The sequence below is a fragment of the Nanorana parkeri genome, unplaced genomic scaffold, assembly GCF_000935625.1.
Source record: "Nanorana parkeri isolate BGI_ZX_2015 unplaced genomic scaffold, ASM93562v1 scaffold1154, whole genome shotgun sequence".
Lineage (NCBI taxonomy): Eukaryota > Metazoa > Chordata > Amphibia > Anura > Dicroglossidae > Nanorana > Nanorana parkeri.
In genome coordinates, this window is record NW_017307422.1 from 188,454 (window position 1) to 210,581 (window position 22,128).

Consider the following 22,128-nt stretch of genomic DNA (forward strand, 5'->3'; position numbering starts at 1 on the left):
TAATCACTTATTATAAACTCAATAATCTGATCACTGTTTAATAAATATCACCTACAATATACTCCAGAAGGCTGATCACTGTATAATAATCATCACTTACTATATACTCCACAAGGCTGATCACTGTTTAATAATATTCACCTAACAAGACTGATCACTGTATAATAATAACATATTACATACTGAGCAAGGCTGATCACTGTTTAATAAATATCACATACTATATACTGAACAAGACTGATCACTGTACAATAATAATAATAATCACTTGGAGGTGGGAAAGAATTCAACATTCTTCTGACAAATTAGTGATGCAGCAAGATTGATTACTGTTTAATAATGATCACCTACTGCATACTCGGCTAGGCTGATCACTGTTTATTAAATATCACCTAGGAATTACTCAACAAAACTGATCACTGTATAATAATAATAATAACGATCACTAACTATATTCTCACTTTCTTTATACTTAAGAAGACTGATCACTGTAAATGTATAATTCACAGCAAACACTGCTCAGATTCCCAAACTGGCTCGCACTGTGATTACATCCCAGTTGCAGGCAAACAAGTGCGTCATTGCCTATAACACCTAAATTTAGAAATAGCCGCACTCCAAAGGGTCTTCACCAAAAATAAAAGTGTTTATTTATGGAGCAAATACATACTGTAAAGTTCCCCCATGTATGCTCTACCTCTACAGTGTTTCACCATACCGGCTTACTCATAGAGAGTAAGTTGGAATGGTGAAACGCGTTAGAGGTTGCGCATACATGGACATGAACTTAACAGTATGTATTTGCTCCATAAATGAAGACTTTTTTTTTTTGGTGAAGACACTTGGATTGTGGCTATTTCTGGAAGGCTGATCACTGTTTAATAATAATTACCTACCATATACTCAAAAGACTTACAATTGTATAGTAATAATCACCTATCGTACTCCGTAAGACTGATCACTGTATAATACGAATCACTTACTATATACTCAACACAAGACTGATCACTGTATAATAATAATCACCACCTACTATAAGCTCAAGTAGATTGAGCAATGCATAATAATATTAATAATAATCATAATCAACTTCTACTGTATATACTGAAGAAGACTGATCACTGCATAATAATAACCACCTACTATAAACTCAACAAGACTGATCACTGCATAATAATAATCAACTACCATATAGTGGTACCTCGGTTCACAAATTTATTTCATTCCGCGATTCTGGTCGCGAACTGAATTGTTCGTGAACCAAATCAAACTGTGATCAGACCGCAATCTCGACTAGAGGAAGCCACGACTAGAGGAAGCAGGGAAGATGGCTGCGGTTGTGTTCGTCACACGATGCTGAGTTCGCGAACGGAAGCAAAATTTTACCAAACTTCCTGTTAGCTAATCGAGTTGTTCGCGAACAGAAGCGTTCGTGAACCGAGGTACCACTGTACTTAATATCATGCATGTTTACTTATTTCAGTTGTATCAGGATAATCAGTTTATGCTATACTAGTTACATAACAAACAAGGAAATTAGAATGGCAGAAAGGAATTCAAGTGAAATAGTTTTAAGCCACCATATCTGGATGTAGTATTCGTAGTTGTATATGTACATACAGAATGATTATATTTTTACATGGTAATGCTACATTTAAAAAGGAAAGTGCTGCAAAATTCTTTCATAGTTTTTTTTTTACCAGCCTTTTTCTACTTTTTTACCCCCTTGGAGAGACCTTGCTAAAGTAAATTAATTGATTATCAGTTGAAAGAGTTCTAACATGACTAGTGCAAAGAATGTCCCCTTACATTGATGGTCAGTGGGAAAAATGCTGCTTACAATGGTGGCTAGTGGGAAGAATGTCCCCCTTACAGTGGTGGTCAGGATGTCATCCATACAGACAGCCAAAAAGATCATTGCATTCATGCAGCTGGCCCTGGCAAGTGGCAATGACCCGAAAGTATACAGTCACCATCAAAAAAGGAGGCCAATCAGCCACAGCTCAAGGAACCCCTAGCAACCTCTGGAGAAAATCTAGGTAGGATAATAGTTTTATCCAACCATTTGTGGATGTTGTTGTATATCTCCTTTATAGTATGCGGACCAGCCTTTCCCACCCTTTTACCCCAGGGGAACCCATTAAATAATTTTCAGGTCTCGGGGAACCCTTTCTAAAACCAATTTATTGGTGGTTAGTGGGAAAATGCCCCTTACATTAGGGGCTGGTGGAAAAAAATGCCTGTTACATTGGTAGCTAGTGGGAAGATTGCCCGTTACAGTGGTAGTTACTGGAAAAAATGTACCTCACATTAGAGGTCAGTGGGAAAGATGCCCCCTTACATTGGTGGCTAGTGGGAAGAATGCCTCTTACATTAATGGTCAGTGGGGAAATGCCCATTTCATTGCTGGCTAGTGGAAATAATGCCCCCCTTCCTTACAGTGGAGGCCAGAATGTCATCCTTACAGGCAGCTGAAAAGATTATTGGGTTAATGCAGCTTGCTCTGCAAAGTGGCGTGGACCACAAACTATGCCACTGTCAAAAATGAGTTCAATCAGCCACAGTTCAAGGAACCTATCAACCTCTGGAAGAACTCTAGGTTAACATGGAAACCTGATTGAGAATGGCTGATCTGGACTATCAGTACATTTTCAGGACTGTCTTTCAAGGAATGTACCCAATTCAAGAGGTCAGGGCATACTTTTCTGCTACCTTTATTTTCCTTTATCTGTACAGCTCGATGAAATTCACCAACTCTTATGTTACCCCTGTTATTTAATTTTCTGTCACTTGGAACAGTAGACATGATTACATTTCTAATTCATTTACACATGTAACTTCAATAATGGTTATGTGAAATAACTTCTGGCATAGCACTGGAAGATAGATCACACAGAGATGTGATCTGTAGAAAATATGCCAACATACAGGGATGAGCAATATCACACTGTGTGTTGGCATTTATGTAGTGTGCTGGTTCATTGCTGTTTTATAGGCACAAAAGTATGTCACATTGCCTAGCTGAAACAAAGTGTACATTACAATGTATATTATTAGAAACATTATAGGAGAAAATAATAAGTAACAGTCCAAAGCTGGCCACAATCTGAGTATACTCTGATTGTACAATCTGCTTTATATTAACATACATCTGTGTAGTGCAAGGACCAAGCTAATCCATCTGTCAGTTTATATCCACTTCTGCAGGCCCTCACGCTGCACAGCCATTTCTAATTTAAAGGAGATTGTACAATCTGATTGTAATTTGTGTGGTTAGTTTAAGGTTAGCCATAGACATGAGATGGTTCCTTCATTAGAACTGCTGTGGCATGAACATGCTTGATTATTTTGGCCTAGAAAGCAGACACCACTTGTACTTTCCTTATCTTTAAGCTGAACCTTGGGCACAAAAACTTTCATATAAGTATATTCTGCAATAGCTGCCAATAGCCTAATAAAAAAGAAAAAAAAAACACATGACTCTTGTATGCAAACAATATTTACTTAACCCGAAGTTCAGCTTTAAGAAAGCAATAGTCAAAGTTCCAAGGATATTCATTTTGGATGATTAATTTTTCCCCACTACATTGACAGAAAAATTGTTCATTTATACAAGCAGGATATGACAGAAGATAACAACATTGCTAAACCTGCATAGGCTAGTGTCCTGAACTACTAGTTGCTAGACGTCAGAGCCTGTGCACCGAAATTATTGTTTTGCATTCTATAGGGAAAGGGTAACAATCCTTAAGCACTTACTGAGTTTTGAAAGAGCTCTATCTGATGATCACTGACAGGGTCTCTTTAAGTACAAATATAGCAACAATAAGAACATATGTGGCAAAAGTCTTGCTTTTGTTAAATGTTCTCCAGTAGCTTCCATGCCACGTAACCTGCTCCACTCTGGGTCATCCTTTCTCTTTGTTTACCAGCTTTATAATGTGTGCTGAATTAACCACTTCCCCTCCAGTTGTTGTAATTAATCGGCCAGAGGGAGACTCTTGAATGCGGGTGGATGTTTTAAAACGTCCTCTCCCACTTTTGTGCTCCGCCCCATGTACGCACGAGCGTACATGGGGAACTGTCTGCAATTTAAACAGCTGACGATGGCTGTTTACATACAAGTGCTTGTATGTTGTGTTGCAGTGTGCGTCCCCCCCGCCCTCTGCCGCCCGGGACCGGCACTGCGGCTCTATATACTGAGATCAGAGGGAGATCAGCACATGTCCTCCCTCTGATCTCCCCTGCGATCTCTGAATGTGGAAGTGATGTGTAAAAGCAGAAGGGACAGAAATACATGTTCAGGGACTCATTGCCCTGGTTCTTTTTATATTCTCAACTATATATAGTTTCAATAGTGATAAGCTGGGGCTTAGTGCCAACCCAGTTCCCCCTAGTTCACCCAAGCCCTCTCAAGACTGTAACCAACACCCCCATCCTCCCAGCCCAATCAGTTGCGATAGGGGCATTTGTGAGGTGTAGCTGCGAGGCAGAGAATACCTCTGCTGCAACTGATGGGGCTTATAACTAATTATTAACATACAAGGTCCCTTACTTGTCTTTTGTGGGTGATGCTAGGCTTGTAGCCAGGGGAACTTGAAACACAGTAGTGCCCCCTTCATGTCACTGCTTGATTTCAGTATATCTTCCAAAGTGCTAAAGGTAGTAATCTGCTTAGGGTCACAAATAAGTAGCACAACCCCTGGCTCTGGGTCAGAGTTTTGAAATGAACTAACATTGAACAGTCACTAAATGCCAATGATATACTGTATCAGAACATGATGGGAAGCACTGGCTCTGAGCCAACCATCAGCCCCACATAAACCCATGATATAAAGGACATTGTATTGGGACAGTAAGGGCTAGTTTACACCAGAACTGCGTGTGTCTGTGGATCTGAAGTGTGATGTGTTTTGCCGTGATTTTACAGCTATTGACGCATTTAAAAAAAAAGAATTTAGCTTAAAATATGGGCTTTTAGGTACCTTTGCATGTGTTTTTGACGCATTTTGATGCGATCAGGTGCAGCTAAAATGAAGGAAGTAGTATTTTTCTGAATGCATCGGGACGGACTGCACTGGTGTGAAAAGAGCACCAGAAATCCCATAGAAAAGAATTGTGATGCGATTTTGATGCAGCTGTCAAACGGAACGGACTGCATCACAACTGCATCTGGTGTGAACTAGCCCTAAGTAAGAAGGTATCTCAATTTTATCTCTCTTTTTGAATCCCTATGATGGACATGTTCTACAAAAAAAAAACAAGCAGCAAATTGTTTGATAAAACTGCTTTAGTCGTCAAAGGTATTCTGTTAAAGACCACACTTTCTTATAGTAACTGTAGAAAAAACACACTACTGAATGGCCTGTCAGTTATTAAATGTACAAAATTAAAAATAATATTTCATAACTTATTTTGTGCATTCGGTTATTGTAGTTTAACCTTAATAAAAGGGGAGATAATTCTTAAAATGATCAGATGCAAAATTATGTAAGGCAGTAACAGTCTGGGACAAGTCGAGGAAGTAGAAAGATGACCTTACATAGACCAAAACTGAGCTGGATCTGCCTGTTTTATGAATTTATCTATACAATATTTTTTATTTAGTATGCCATAGGCTTTTTTTTCCTTTTTATTTTTTCCCCCCTAAATACTCTGCTGCTAAACATCATTTTTGTTTTTGCAAATTCAAATTTGGCAAGCTGTACTGTTGTCCTCACACAATGTCATCACTCAATGGCTGCCTAGTATTTTTGCATGGTCACTGTATTAACATTCCTTGTGTTTGGACAGCCTGAAAACAATGTGATATTCAGTAATTCCGAGTACTGAACACAACCACAATTCACTTCAGCTATGTAAGACTGGCAGGAAAGTTCTCAAAGCTGCATATTGGTCACTCTGGTGGAGCATTACTACAATCAATGTTTGTACTGGAGAAGAACTTCTAAAAGTATTTTGTGTGCATAGCTGACATATTTTTCTTCTGTGAGCTGTGCGGGTCATTTTTTTGTAGTTCTTAACAATCAGAGTTAATTACACTAGCTGGCAGGATCTGCGCTTTAATAAGTCCTGTCACTCTTCAGGTGGTTTGGTCTTAGAAATTATGTTTTAACTGTTTCTTTCTTGGCCATCTTCTTAAGGAACTGGCAAGCTAGTGAATTAAAATTAATTCAGTAGTTAAGAAGAAGGTAAATGTTAATGGATAAGATATCGTTCCCAAGAAGAACACATTTTTTCATTGACTTTTTTTTGTTCCCATGATGGCTTATATCTAGTAGTATACTCGAAAACCGTGCCCATTCATTCACCGCAGGAAATAAACCTAAAAGAGAAAACACCAGTAACGTTTCTGTGCCTTTTTTCAAGGTGCAGAAAATACTTAAATGACATAGGTGTGAAAATGATATTGTGACCTTGTTTTAAAGTGAACCTGTCATGAGAAAAGTATGGGGTCTACAATCGTTGGCCCTCTTTTAAACACGGTAGTTGAGTGGCTGTGTTTTGGCTTCAGTAGTCACTTCCATTGCTGACCTCCATTTTAAGAATGTTAGTTCCTTGCCTGCAGGGCCATGCCAGCCCTTCCCCCTGGCAACGATGGCCTTGCGTGCCTAGTTTATATATACAGTGATCATATGAATGTATGAACATCACTTACAGGTGCTACACAATGGTCCCAAGTAACATGAATCCACGTGGGTCCAGGAATATACATATCCAACCACCAAGTCTACTGGTCCACCAAGCAGACATCAAATTGCCATGGTAACCAGACATCATGTGGCACCAGGCTGTATCCATCCCTGAGTCGAAGTAGTTCAGCTAACAAGGTCTCAAAGAGACTCAACTGCTGCATTTGCCTTTGTGACAGGTGTAGTGGCCAAACAGGGAGCTCAGTAACATTGATTTTATCAGACTCAGCATTACTTACTGCAGAGAGGAAGAAGTGCCTGGTATGGAAAATCTAGGCTCAGTATTGCCCCCTCACCAAGCATCCATGAGTGCCATCTGAGGCCTTATAAAGACTTAGTACACCACCAAAGTATGTGCTGCTACTGTTAAACTTTTGATTGAAAATTTTAGTTCCATGGCTGCCATGCTGATGATTTGGCTTCAATGCTTTCGGAAGTCTCTGACCTTGGCCTAGAATGCTATAAATGAGTGTCAAATAAGTGCCAGAAGGCCTTATGTCTATATTATTTCTGCTCATAAAGTATTGAAGCCAAAACTTCAGCATGACAGCCAGGGAACTAACATTCTCAAACAAGAGTTTAACAGTGGCATCCGCCATGTTTTTCTCATGGCAACGTCAACTGAATAATACCGGAATAACTGGTAGTATATTAGAGTCAGGTATTTGAGTTCAATCAGGCCTGATTTAGACTTGCCTTGAGCAGTATAACTTTGAGCTGCTTAAACCAAATGTAAAGTAAAGTAAACTGAGATTCATAGAGGCTCATAATAGATAATCCATCATACCTAAGGAAATATTTTTCATAGATTACACAAATGACTATACACTGCCTGATAGAATTTATGTGCTCAGGGGAAATAACTCAATCACATTTGTGGTGCAAGTAGGCAGATCCCATAGTTTACTATGAAAAATCAGACCCTTCACAGACAGCTTTATCAGGCCAGTTACATACTTACCAAAATGGAGAACTTTTGGAACTATGACATATCTACTTGGAAGCCACTATCCCAATCAATTTACCCTGTTAGCAAGATAACCAAAATGGAGAACATTTGGAACTATGACATATCTACTTGGAAGCCACTATCCCAATCAATTTACCCTGTTAGCAAGATAATTAATGAAAAAAATACTTTTTAGGATTCCATGGGAGGGAGGAGCAGGGGTATGGCTTGCCTTACTGTATGTTTGTGGAGACACACACAGCTTAATAGAACACACAAGGGTGACCCCATAGGACCCTGCAAGGGAAAGAAGCCACCCTAAAACAAGATAGCAAGCCCAGTGCTCAGGGGAGCAGCTGATTCTGCAGGAAACTAAAACTTTTAAACATTAAGGAGCAGCATCCATTGTAAGTGATTTCGTCAGCATTTAAAATTGCTTAAAAACGGTTTCATTTAGTCTCCCTTTAACTGTAAATCAGGTGTATTGGACTGCATTAAGCCTATCATCTAACCTCTAAATTATTTAAATAAAAAATAAAAATTAAATTAAGAAAAAAGTCATTATTTACGTATTAATTCTTTATTGGGGGCATGCTAAGGCTGTCTTCTTTGCAAACATACTTTGTACTAAAAGGTGTCCCTCTTTCTTAGCTTAGAAGGTTGGGAGGTATGCTTACAGGTGAAAATATATTTCCCAAATGCCTTGTTCTGTTGGCAGAATGTTAAGTTAATGCTAACTCATAGCCAGGCTTTGAACAAAATCTTCTCACTACCTAATTATAGTCATCAGAATCCATCATGCTGTTTCATGTGGGTTTTGGCAAGGAAACAAAAATACCTTAAAGAATGATGGAAATAACTGTTTAGGAATTCCACACATAATTGCTTGCTTGCCTTTTTTAATATTTTTGTGTGTTTTTTCCAGCATTTCTGTATCTAGCTTTCTGGTGGTTAATAATACTTCTGAAAACATTTTCCACTAGTTTCGAGAGCTTCTCTGTACACATTTTGTATATTTTTGTTTCTTGCCCTGTTCAATTAACAATCCTTTTTCTTAATGCTTATTTCCTAAGAGTAGCAATCAGTAGCAGCAGAATTCACTTTGCTAAAGTAATTACAAGTTAGATTGGCTGCAGTGGATAACAGAATTTAAAGCAGAATTGGATTAAAAAAAGATTCAAAAGATTAAAACAAATAGCCCATTTTAAGTTAAAATAACAAAACCAGCTGTAGCTGCAATGTTTTGCTTCAGCTTCCAGAGATTTCTCCTGCAGTACTTTTCTCTACCACTAGATGTCCCTCAGGCTGTAGCCAGCGTCATTCAACTTCTTAACTCAGCTTTGATTCCAGGTCATCCTGAATTGCTCTAGAATATGAATGGACAGTGAGAGGAGAAGCAGCACAATGATTAGCTCATTTCTCTGTCACTCTGCTTACTCCTATCAGCATGCTTCTTGTTAGCACATGAGCTTATTGACCTCTTGTACTGCTTTTTCCTCTCACATTCCAGCCCTGCTGTAAACAGGGACTGGTCTTCTCCTACCCTGGTGGACTGAAGGCACCCAGAAGCTGAATGTAGAGTCTCATGGAAGAGGGAGAAAATCTAATTGAAATAGACAATTTGTGTTAGTACACCTAAAACAAATGAGTAGACGATAAGGGTGCATTGTCACTCTATTCTTGCTAGTAGCTTGGTTCCTGGCTTGCAGACCAAGACTGGGTGAACAGCAGGCACACTGTACACTCTTCCGCCAACAGAACTGCAAAACCTAAGCAGGCAGGGTGTCAGTCTGAAACATACCTTTTATTATAGCCATTTCCACAACTCCCTGCTATTCAAACCTGGTAATGCACATCAGCTGAAAGCTTTTATCATCTCAAGCATGGACATTTGCACTATAATAAATAAAAAGTTGGAAATTAGTTGACAATTTCCAGCTAAGATGAACAATTTTTTTTTAATTTTACAAGGGGCATTTTAGACCACTTAGTCAATGTTGTTGTAGCAACCAACTCTGAATGAGCCACTGGATTTTACGGGCCCTTCTCTTTGTTGGTAATCTGGCCTACTGCTGTCCCAAAGCACTCACCTACCCACCAGCGATGACCGAATGATTGACGTTCCCTTAGTGAATCTTTACTTGCATGGTTTATTGGCTCGAAGTCCAGGAGAGAGAGGGACAAAATCCCTTTGATCAAATAGATAAATAACTTCAACCCCCTCTCACTGGCCAAGTGTGTGCATTTAAAAGAGAACTATGACCCAACCTTTTGTGGCCATAGTTCTCTTTAGGGTCACAGACCAAGACTGGGTGCCCGTCCCCTCCCCTATGTGTGCCCCCTCCCCTGTTCATCACTCCATTCAGCACTGGAGGAACGAAGAGAGGGGAGGGGGGAATCCTTGCGGGGAGCGATGACTAACAGTCACTGCTCGTGAACTGAGCGATCAGTGGTATGTGATTGATTAGTTCCCGATCTATTGAGCCGACGTGTGAGAGCTTCAATGTCACAAGTCGGCTCTAATTATGGGGATGAATGGAAATCACTCTCCTCATAATTCTACATTAAGCAGAAACAGTAATTCTTCAATGTGTGCCTTTAAGCTGAGACCAGCAATGGATTGAACAAGCTTTCTGAAGGTGCTCCCCTTTTCTAGCCACCTTTCTATCTTCCGGGCCCTATCATATGGCCATTCCCAACCCTTGGGACTTGGGCACTGGAACTGTTCCCTTCTCAGACAGCAGACTTTAGAGGCAAAATAGCTCCTCACAGTGAAACTTCTATCTGGGCTTTGCCTGGGAGGCAGACCTAGTAGAGCTCCTCACATTTTATCTCCTTTTCCAGCACACATTACTTGGTGATTGACCAGTGTACAAATATTCATAACCCCTAACATTGTATCTTTTTACTCTATCTACTGGAGAAAGCTACCCAATAACCATCATTTGCAAAAAGTGCTTTAGACCTGGGGGAAACCCAATGAACACATAAAACAATAACAGTCAGACCTGGCTACAGCCTAGCTGCCCACTAAATGTAGGCTAGCAGGACTCCAACCTTGGCAGGGCTGCTACATTGCAAAAACACATCATGTTTACCACTTTACATACACATTAGAGTCACCAAGTCCAGAAATGACATCCAAGGATCACATTTCTTGTCTTTGGGAACTTCTTCTGACACGAATTTAAATGCAAAGTGACATTGATTTATAACCTTCTAAGAGGATGACTTGATAATGATGATGATAGGGCTGACCTTAGCAATAATGTGATATAGGATGGTGGACTATGTATATAAAGAAAACATTTCCCAACATAAGAAATAAACTAACAACCCCTAGTTCACAGTGGCATTGAAATACTTGGCAGCTTTATTGAGATAGTACAAGGATTGGATGATAAACATGGAATTTCATATGTGCGGTCAGATCACAGTGTTATAGGCTATAGAACAAATTGAAAGAATGTACTATTGGATTTTATGTTTAAAATTTATACTGCCTTTGCCAAGTAATCAACAGTAGAAAATCTGCAGGCGTTGAACCTTATTTTCAACTGTTAGTCCATGAACCCATCGCACTGACACTCCTAACCACTTTTCTCCATGTAAAACAGATGGGTGCTGCGGTGATAACGGATGGCAGCTGTCCTCAGGTAAGAGTAATAATATGGACACTGGCACAGCCTGAAGAAGGGGGATCCTGCGAGACCCCGAAATGTTGCAATTTATGTGACATGCTGCATATCTGTCAATAAATAGATGCATCTGTACAGCAATTTGGAGTGCCGGTGTCCATATTATTACTCGTACCTTATTTTCAATCTCCAATGCTACAACAGTTCATTATCAGGAGCTCTTAATTTCGAATATAAAAATCTAAAATGCATGTTCCAAGAAAAAATTAAAGTTGTAGGGCAAAAGTGAGGAGTCACGCAGTTAAAGTATATGTCAGGACAACATAGAAAAAATATATATTGGGTAAATTTCTCTAAAAATATGCACATTTTCCCTTATTTTGTCTCTTTAAAAATACTGCAAGTACAGAAAATTAACTGTTGATCCCTTTAGAAATCTAGCAAGCTCTTAACTTCCCATGCATTTTGCCTGTGCTGCCCTGACATTTCAACCAATATTATCAGCCATGCCCAGTCCTCCTCTGTGGGCTATAGAACCCCCCCCCCCCCTGTGCTATGGAAGGGAGGAATTCTGTAGTGTTTACATACTTCCTGTCCCTAGCGTGACAAAACTGCTTCTCCATAGATACAGTACAGCGAGTAAGCGTTACCACCCAAGGTCAGGAATTTTGTTTTTTGCAGAAAAGTTAAAAATGCAATACAGCCCTGAAAAATGAAAACTAATGCAGCCAATACATCTAAAGACTGGTGAGAACTTTGCCCTGAATTACTCTTTTTATGCCATAGTAAAGTCTAATGTGAAAATTCTTTGGTCTAGCAAAAGCCTCAATCACATGGGCATGTGATTATATGCATTTATATGTATTTATAGGACATTTAATAAATGTAAATTTATATAATTTATTTCAGGTGCATTCAGGTCAGCCATGTTTAACCACTTCAAGACCAGGTGTTTAGACCCCCTTCCTGGCCAGGCCATTTTTCAGTGTTTAGCGCTGCAGTACTTTGACTGACGTTTATTCCGTCATGCAACGCTGTACTGAAATGAATTATTTTAATTTTTTTTGGGGGGGAGTTAAATTATTTTTTCCTTTTTTTTTCCCACTAAACTTTATTGTTATCACATACGGGGGCTAATAAACCCCCCTTATGTGGTAGCAAAATATGTGACAGGTCCTCTTTATGGAGAAAATAAAGAAAATAAAATAAATCTTTGCATCCAGTGGCAGATTATATATACTATATTGCCAAAAGTATTGGGACATCCAAATCATTGGATTCAGGTGTTCCGTGAAATTGCCTTGCTACTAAAAATTCCACGGTCAACCGGTCAGTGGTGTTATAACAAAGTGGAAGCAACTGGGAACAACAGCATCTCAGCCACAAAGTGAAGGGCCACGTAAAATGACAGAGCAGGGTCAGAGCATGCTGAAGTGTACAGTGCGCAGAAGTCACCAACTGTCTGCAGAGTCAATAGCTACCGACCTCCAAACTTCGTGTGACCTTCAGGTTGGCACAACAACAGTGCGTAGAGAGCTTCATGGAATGGGTTTCCATGACTGAGCAGCTGAATCCAAGCCTTACATCACCAAGTGCAATGCAAAGCGTCGGATGCAGTGGTGTAAAGCACGCCGCCACTGGGCTCTAGAGAAGTGGAGACGTGTTCTCTGGAGTGACGAATCACGCTTCTCTGTCTGGCAGTCTGATGGACGTGTCTGGGTTTGGTAGTTGCCTGGAGAATGGTACTTGCATGCTTGCATTGTGCCAAGTGTAAAGTTTGGTGGAGGGGGGATTATGGTGGGGGGTTGTTTTTCAGGGGTCGGGCTTGGACCCTTAGTTCCAGTGAAGGTAACTCTTCAGGCATCAGCATACCAAGACATTTTGCACAATTTCATGCTCCCAACTTTGTGGGAACAGTTTGGGGATGGCCCCTTCCTGTTATAACATGACTGCGCACCAGTGCACAAAGCAAGGTCCATAAAGATATGGATGAGCGAGTTTGGGGTGGAGGAACTTGACTGGCTTGCACAGAGTCCTGACCTCAACCCGATAGAACACCTTTGGCATGAATTACAGCGGAGACTCCGAACCAGGCCTTCTCGTCCAACATCAGTTCCTGACCTCACAAACGCGCTTCTGGAAGAATGGTCAAAAATTCCCATAGACACACTCCGAAATTTTGTGGACGGCCCTCCCAGAAGAGTTGAAGCTGTTATAGCTGCAAAGGGTGGGCCAACTCAATATTGAACCCTACGGACTAAGACTTGGATGCCATTAAAGTTCATGTGCGTGTAAAGGCAGACGTCCCAATACTTTTGGCAATATAGTGTATGTGATTAAACACATGGAGAAAATGACTAGATTGTAAGCTCTCATGAGTAGGGCCCTCCTAACCCTCCTGTAGTGAAATTGTATTGTAACTGTACTGTCTTCCTTCATTTCAAGTGCTGCGAAAAACTGTTGGCGCTATATAATTCCTGAATAATAATAATAATTGAGCTGGGCAGTATAAATTTTGTTTACACTTCTCAGATCAATTTAATCTGCATTTAAATATAACAAATGCAATTTGCCAATGTAAATGAGGGCTAAGGACCCGTTTACACAAGTAGGTGCATGTTATTGTGCCTATAACACATGCACTGCTATGTAGTTTATTTAAATTACACTTAATTAAACTATATACTTGGTAGTACGTTATAACAAGTGGTGCTGAGCTTAAATTGTATACCTGCATCACTTCATTGTAGCACCCACCAGTGCAGTGCATTGGGTGAACAGACCCTAAAAAAGCAAGGCCTTTTACCTGCCCAATGCAGTCCCAACGCAAAGACAAGTCCTAAAGGTGTATGTTGCAGTCATTCCTTCCCAGTAACAGCTCATGTTGCATTGGTAGGATAATGCTTCTACTGATCAGACTTCCCGGATTGTTATAACTGTAGTCTTATCTTGATTATTTTTCCTAGGGGCTATTTGATAGCAGCTCCCTCCGTATTTCGTTCTGGGGTAGAAGAGGCAGTGAGTATAACCATCTTTAACACAGCTGCTGAAACCAAGGTCCAGGTAAAGCTTGTGGTTAAAGGGGAGACAGTGGCTGCTGGCCATGGGTCAGTATTGGGTAAGTTTTTGTTTTTTACCTGTTTGTTGTAGTGGTCATTTCAATTATAACCAGTTAGAGTTGATTTACTAAACCATATGAGCGTATGTATTTAACCCCTTCTTTCCAATATTTTGAGCCGGCGTGTGACACTGCAGCTGTCAGATGCTGGCTCTATACTGAGAGCTGAGAGATTGTGAACCGCTGATTGCTCAGCTCATGGTCTTTTCACTGCAGAGAGTACTGACTGTCAGTCACGGCTTCCCACAATGATTCCCCCTCCCCTCTATGTTGCTCTAGCACACATTGAAGGGACAGACAGGCGAGGGGGCGGTCACAGCTGGCTCTGCCTCTAGAGAGGCAGAGCCAGCTGTCAATCAGGTAGTCAGGTGGATTCCAACAATATTGTCAAGATCCTTCCTGGCTGCAGCGTGGCCCTGGGCTATCGGCATATAGGGGGCAGTAGCTGCTATATGCTGACTTTGAGTCCCAGGAGTACATTAGTAAATATAAACCAGGTTTGGCTTTACTTCTCTTTTAAATTGACAATAATTCTATTTCTCCCTGCTCTCGTGCATTTATTTTTACTCCATTGGGCCCATTGCTTATATTTCTACTGTATTGGGTATTATCTGTGTATATATTAACATCTTTCCAGGTACAAACTTATAGATGTTTTCTAATAAATAAAAATATTCAAAGTTATCCCCAAATGATCACACAGTACAACAATGAATTTCTACCAAAGCTAGCGGTTTGTAGAAAACATGAATGTTATGTTTTTTAAAAAAAATATTATTATTGGCATGATTTCCCAGTAAAAAGCACCCCTGCCAGCTGCCCTAACTACCAATTATTTTACTGCACTGCAACAGTGATCAGACCGCGATCTCGACTAGAGGAAGTCACGACCATGTGTCAGAGCAGGGAATATGGCTGCGGTTTTGTTCGTCAACCGATGCGGAGTTTGCGAACAGAAGCAATGTTTTGCCGAACTTCCTGTTCGCGAACCGAATTACCACTGTATTTACTGTTAGCAAGCAGTAGAAATATGCAAAAACATTTAAAAGAGTTACCAAAATAAAAACGTACCTGTGTCTCTGCCACTTGCTCCCATCGAAGATCTGAAGCTTCGTGTAGATGGGGCTGGCGCATGCGCAGTAGAGATCTTCAGCGGGGCAAAGAAGAGAGACAAAGTGGAGCAGAATGCACACAGCCGGGAGCATGCACGTCAGACAGACACCGTGGGACAGGTAGAGACTGCACTGGGTCAGAGACCGGCACCAGCGCTGGAGGGACTGCTGAATACAAGTGGAAGGAAGAAGATTAATCGCATCAAGAGGCATCATTTAATGTAAGTCCTTAAAGCAGCATGGGGTGGAAGAATTTGTGACTTTAAAGGAGAACTATGGGGTCAGTGTTTTTCCCCATAGTTCTCCTTAGGGTAACAGGAGGACACAAACTAGCGTCCTCCCGTTACCCTAAGCTCAGTATACCGCGAGCTACAGCTCGCGCTATACTGAGACGCCGCAGCCGTAGCGGATCACGACTTAGATGACGGGATCCGCCCAGCTGCGTGAGTGCCAGCTGGCTCTGCCTATCTAGAGGCAGAGCCAGCTGTACCCGCCCCCTCCCCCGTCCGTTCCGCCAGTCAGCGCTGGCAGATCGGAGCGGGGAGAGGGGAATCCAGCCCCTCCCCTGTCACGGCAGAGAGCCGTGACAGGATCGAGAGGCGAGCGAACCCGGTATGTGTTCGCTCACCTCCCGATCTACTGAGCCGACCTGTGACAGTCTCATTGTCACAGGTCGGCTAGAACTATGAGGTGAGTGAAAAGCACTCACCTCATAGTTCTCCTTTAATGTCACTTTAAAGCCGAGTGCAAGTAGACACAAGGCTTTACATATAATTATATTATGAAAAAAGCAAGAGATTTTCCTGGCATCTCCCCCTTGCAAAGCATTCTTTGAACAGCATGGGTTGTATAGTCTGTTTCCTCGGACAACAGGAATTCTATGAAGGTACACCTGGAATTTCTTGAGTCAGCATGAGGTCTTTGTTTTTCGTTTAGATTATAGCTTTCTACAATAAATCACATTCTAAAAACTAAAGTCATTTCAATTACAGTTTGGTTTTGCTGTAATACTTTGGTAAACTTTTCATGTACTTATCTTCTGTAATAAAGTGCAGGAACATTTTGATATATGTAAATGTATGTATTTGAAAACAATTATTCTGACTTGAAACCTATTGCTCAAGAAATGTTATTTCTCTTTCAGACAAAGGCACAGTGAAGATCAAGGTGAGTTAATTAACACAGATGCACTCCTGTGTAAGGATCTGTAGGGGCTTGGTGTGAACCCAGTTTGCCCAAACCTAAACAATAAAGCTTTGGTTGAAAATTACACACTTATTGGAAACTGATGAATAACCTTTGTCACATACAGGGATATTCCACTTCCTTCAGCCCACTAACCCCTATGTGAACACCCTGTAGCTGTGGTTTTCCCAGGATGGATAACATTCAGCTGTAGATCCTCAAATCATTTCTGAACTGGTGCGAACACTACCCTTCCTTCTGAAGGGTGGCTACTTTTGTTCTCCACGGTTCCTGTGTGTGTTGTAAAGTAGCCACCGCTCCAAGCTCACTCCAGTGATGGACTACAATCTCATATTTAGTTTACTAATTTGTATTGTTATTGTAGTTCATCACGGGAGGGGACTTGGTGCAGTGGCTGCTTTACAATGCACCCAGGGACCATGGGGAACAAAAGTAGCCACCATCCAGAAGAAAGGACAGTGTGAGCACCACATCAGAGATGATTTGAGGATCTACAGTTAAATAATGCACACATAAAATACATTTTTGTTAATAGTTAAGAGGCTTAAATGCATTTTTAAGATTTTAACTCCTGAGTTTAGTGTCACTTTAACTTGAACTTGTTTTCCAGTTGATTAAGGCTACAATATCTTACATCATTTTGTATCTAAATCCTTCAGGAATTGTTTTAATGAGTTACAGTTGTTACTATAATGTTAAATAACCACTGGAAGAGTTTTTATAACATAGGATACAATAGGAAATGCCTATGCTTCTCAGCTCTATCTAGTGGTGTGAATGCCTCGTGAATGGCGTTCGCCCAGCATAGGGCTGGTGGATGATTTAGAAATCATCCCCATAATTGAGCCCCTGGAAGACCTATTCAGTTTGGTTCACTGTTTCAAATATTTTTGACATGCATGTTCTGAAGAGTTCCACCTAAAACAAGATTCTTACCTTGTGTTAAATTTGGTCTATGGGTCTTTTAATGTTAGCTTTCTTTGTGTTTTTTATTTTCATTTTGTGCTTGACAAAAGGGAAAACAAATTGACTTTTTTTATGGACACCTTAAATCTTATTGTTTTCTCTGGGATATATATGATATATATTATAGGCTTTTACTTAAAAGAGAACTATGGGGTCATTTTTCCCCCCCTTTGTTCTCTTAAGGGTCTATACTAGCGTCCTCCGGGGGCCCAAGGCTCAGTATATCGCGAGCTACAGCTCGCCGTATACTTAGACCGCGGAAGCCGGGACGGATCCCGACAATGCTGTCGAGGTCCACCCAGCTGTGTGAGTGACAGCTGGCTCTGCCTATCTAGAGGCAGAGCCAGCTGTACCCATCCCCTCCACCGTCCGTTCCTCCAGTCAGCACTGGAGGATCGGAGCAGGGAGGGGTGGAATCCCAGCAGGGGGTGGTGACTGAGAGTCACGGCTCTCTGCAGGGAGATGATTGAAAAGTGATCGACGGTATGTGTTCGCTTACTTCCCGATCTATTGAGCCGACGTGTGACAGTTTCATTGTCACACGCCGGCTCAAACTATGAGGATGAGTGATTTTCACTCACCTCATAGTTCTCCTTTAAACACTAAAAGTGTGCCTGTTAACTGTATTCTACTTGTGCATGTCATCTCAGTAATACATATAGTACAGGAAAGTCTTTCTGGGGCTCAGTTGACTTAATTATCAGCAAGGTTATTATTGTCATATTTACTGCAGCGGAATGCTTGCAGAAAACTGAAGCCTTCGCAGCTTCACATGGCTACCATTTCCCAATATACTATCTCATAGATTTGGTAGCCCATGTGGTCCATGGACCACATTCTCCCTCCAGGGTCCGGTTGTATTTAATCTTTCGTCATCTCATTCATTTTTCAGTCTCCCTTTTATTAAATTTGAAGTATATTTGCATTAAATTGTGTGCTTGATTTTTGTTAGAACGTTAGCATGAATAAACTTGCTGTTCATTGGTTAAAATAGGAACAGGCAATGGGGCTTCAGTTCTCACATGTAACGCTTCTATTTTTCCCTTGTGGACCAAAAGCATTTCAGCAACATACAAATGGCAGATGTGAAAAAATGAGGCCTGATTGTATTTTTATTTTTAGCAGCATTTATTTTATTATTTTACGTTGGAAAGTAAATTAACACAGTGACTGCAATACAAATAAATACACAAATGGAAGCAAGTATCAGATTTTCCATTTGTCAGCTTTTTGTGGTTGAAGTATTCCCCCGTGGAAGGGCGCGGAGCACAGGGAGAGGCATACAGTGAGATGTGACACGAATGTGTGTAGGTGGCGGGATGAGAGCCATGAGAGAGCACGTGTAAGCATGGGGACGCCTGTATCCCATATTAGTCATTTAAAGAGGAGAGTCAGCTACATGATGGAGCAATTTGTACAGTGCACATTAACCCATTTAGTGTTATGATACTTAGCCAGGGAATAGTATGGATATATTGAAAGTTTTTACAGTGTGAACCTGAATTTGATTGGTTTGTTTTTTTCAGAAATTACTAGGTAATATCTCTTAAGAAAACATTCCTAAAAGCCTCAGTGTATCTGCTTATTTAAAGAGACCCTGTCACCAGACCATAACTTTCAACGTATATCTTTTTCCATAAGATTATACTGTATCTGCATTTAAAGTATTGTATGATTTATAATTATGTAATGTCAGCAGCCCAAGCAGACTCAGGGATGTCACTCAAGTCACACCCTATAGAGTTTACCTTTGCTCCTACCCTGGCAGCTACAGAAAATGATATGCAAATAGGTAAAGGGAGGGGCCTTGGAGCTGGGCCAGCATATAGAGTAGATAGACATTTCAAGAAGAGGAGAGGGCTATGACATGCAAGAATGGTCAGGAAATTAGTCAATTTTTCTAGCAAGTTCAAAGGCACATTGCAAGTAAATAAAAACACTGTTAAGGCTTTTGGTAGTGTCAGTGGAACTACCTCTGGTGGGTCCTGGACGAGATCGACTTGGGGTCTAAGTTTAAGTAGTAGATACAACTCTTATATGCATCTCCTAGGGCATGAGTCCCAGTCAATAAAAAGCTCTCTAAATATTTCCCTTTGGTGAGGGTAACCCAGCTGGGGTGCCCCCTGTCACTACGACTTATGCACTGACAGTGGAGCCTCTGACCATAGCTATCCGTTCATCTAGGGACATAGGGGGATTTAAAAAGGGTGATATGGAAGACAAATGTACAGTATAAGCGGATGATGCCCTATTATTTTGGGAGATGCTCAAAACTCACTGATCTCTCTCATATCACTTATTACTACATTAGGGTATTTACCATCCATTAGGACAAGTCCACAATACTTTCATTTGACCCACTGCAAAAACACTGCAAGTAAGCATTTCAAATACTTTATTTTTATGTTGGTGAGAGGGTCTCTTTAAAGCCTAACTCCAAGTAAGATTTTCCCCATAGTTTTGGTTATAGCAAGAAAGAGTTAAAGCTGCCCTGAGGCTAATCTCCAAATTAAAATAAAGCAGCTTACAGTAAAGAAGCTGGATATACTTACCTCTGCTGCTGCCAGAGCCACCAAATTCTGCTCCATTGATGCGGAATCGTCCCTCGAAGTCTGGTGGGAAAAAGATTTCCTGTGTGCCCTGCAGCACTGACATGTTCCTTCTGCTGACATCACTATTAATGCCACTACTGTGTCCTGTAGTCACATGGAGATCGGCGCAATCAGTGATTGATTTGGGGGACAAAGGAGATTGACACGTTCAGCAGTGTCAGCTTCCTAGCAGACTTCATGGGGCAATTCTTCATCAATGGAGCAGGCAGCAGGAGAGGTAGGTATTTGCAATCTTTTTTACAGGGAACTGCTTTATTTCAAATTGGAAATTAGTGGCAGGGTCACCTTGCTTTTCTGTCTGGTTTTTATTTCTTTCTATGACCCCATTGAAGAGATTTCCCTTCTCTTCCTGTCCCTTTGATGCTGCCATCGTGACAGGAAGGCAAAGATAATAAAAAACTTTTCTGAAATGTCCCCATTGGGGTACTGAATCTTGCCGCCGTTTCACAGACGCACACAATTTTTAACCTGGGCATGTTGGGTATCTATTTACGCGTTGCAACCTCATCTTTTATAGTTCATTAAAAACATAGGTATTTTATTGTGTTTTGGGGCATTTAAGTGCATTTTTCGGTAAATTCTGGGGTTTGATAAGGGGTTGCGCTAAAATCGTGCAACATAAAAATTTGCAACTGCCACCATTTCATTCTATAGGGTCTTGGCTTTCAGAAAATATATAATGTTTGGGGGGTTTAAGCAATTTTCAGGCCTAAAATGTGGATGCAAAAAAAGAAAAGAAAAAAAGGCCTCAGTCATGAAGGGGTTAACCTGAGTTTCTTGCATCTTCTCTATGCAACTATGTTCAAAGTGTATTTCCACTTTTGTAGTCAACTTTGAGAAACACCCACTATATGTCTGTTATTCATGCAGCATACTTAAAAAGTAGGTATGCACCGAAATTTCGGCCGCCGAAAACATATCGGACAAAAATGGCACTTTTGGCAAATTGCAGAAAGTGTCATCTTTCGGACGAAATTGCGGTACATGCCTGGTTTCTCTCCTCCCCGCTGTGCGCTGCTCTGTGTCCCCTCTGACACAGCGCAGCATCCAGCAGGGAGGAGAGAAACTGTCACAGAAGGCCGAGCGATATGGGGGAGGAGAGCAATGTGAGCAGCCAGCTTGTAATGTGAGCGGCCAGAGAACTCAGCTGTCAGAGGACCAGCACCACTCACTCAGCCTCCTGTGACAGCTAGTCAGGATGGAGAGCGGGCACAAGCGGTCAGCGAACAGTGATCGCTGACTGTTTGTAAATAATTGAGGACCATAGTATGTTTACTGTGTTCCCAATTATGGATGAATAGGAAGTGATCTACATCACTTCCTGTTCATTCATGATTGTGGACATGGTAAACATACTGGGGGTAATTTATCAAAACTGGAACAGACAAAATCTGGAGCAGATTTGCACTGCAACCAAGATTTTTCAAATCTTACCTGAGCAAACTGAAGAGAGATGCTGATTGATTGCTATGGGCAACTGCTCCAGATTCTGTCTGCTCCAGTTTTGATCAATTCCTCCATCTTACCAAGTTATGCATGAACAGGAACACTCAGTATAGAGGCTTCCTGTTCATTTATAACAGGGGATGCAGAAAAAGAGATTGAGGATTTTAAAAGGAAAATGTCAGGGATCTGTTTAGACCCCTAATATTTCACCAAAGCCCCTAAAAGTAAAGTAAAACAAATTAAAATAATTAATAAAAATAAATAAATAAAATATGTTTAAAAATTTGAAAAGGTTAGAATATTTTTTTTTTCGGTTTGGGCCTGGCACCTTTTTTTTTTTTTCGTTTTTTTTTGTTTGGAAAAAAAAACTATTTTTAAAAAAAGTATTT

At 40.8% G+C, this 22,128-nt stretch overlaps 1 protein-coding gene across 1 annotated transcript in view; it reads left to right on the plus strand.

Annotated features, from left to right (window-relative positions):
* The window catches only part of CPAMD8 (C3 and PZP like, alpha-2-macroglobulin domain containing 8), a 104,605-nt gene that overhangs the window by 1,130 nt on the left and 81,347 nt on the right, over positions 1 to 22,128 (plus strand). Inside the window, exons 2-3 of the mRNA XM_018568215.1 lie at positions 14,246 to 14,397; positions 16,654 to 16,676. Of these exons, the coding sequence (XP_018423717.1) occupies positions 14,246 to 14,397; positions 16,654 to 16,676 (175 nt within the window). The remainder of the gene's footprint in view (positions 1 to 14,245; positions 14,398 to 16,653; positions 16,677 to 22,128) is intronic.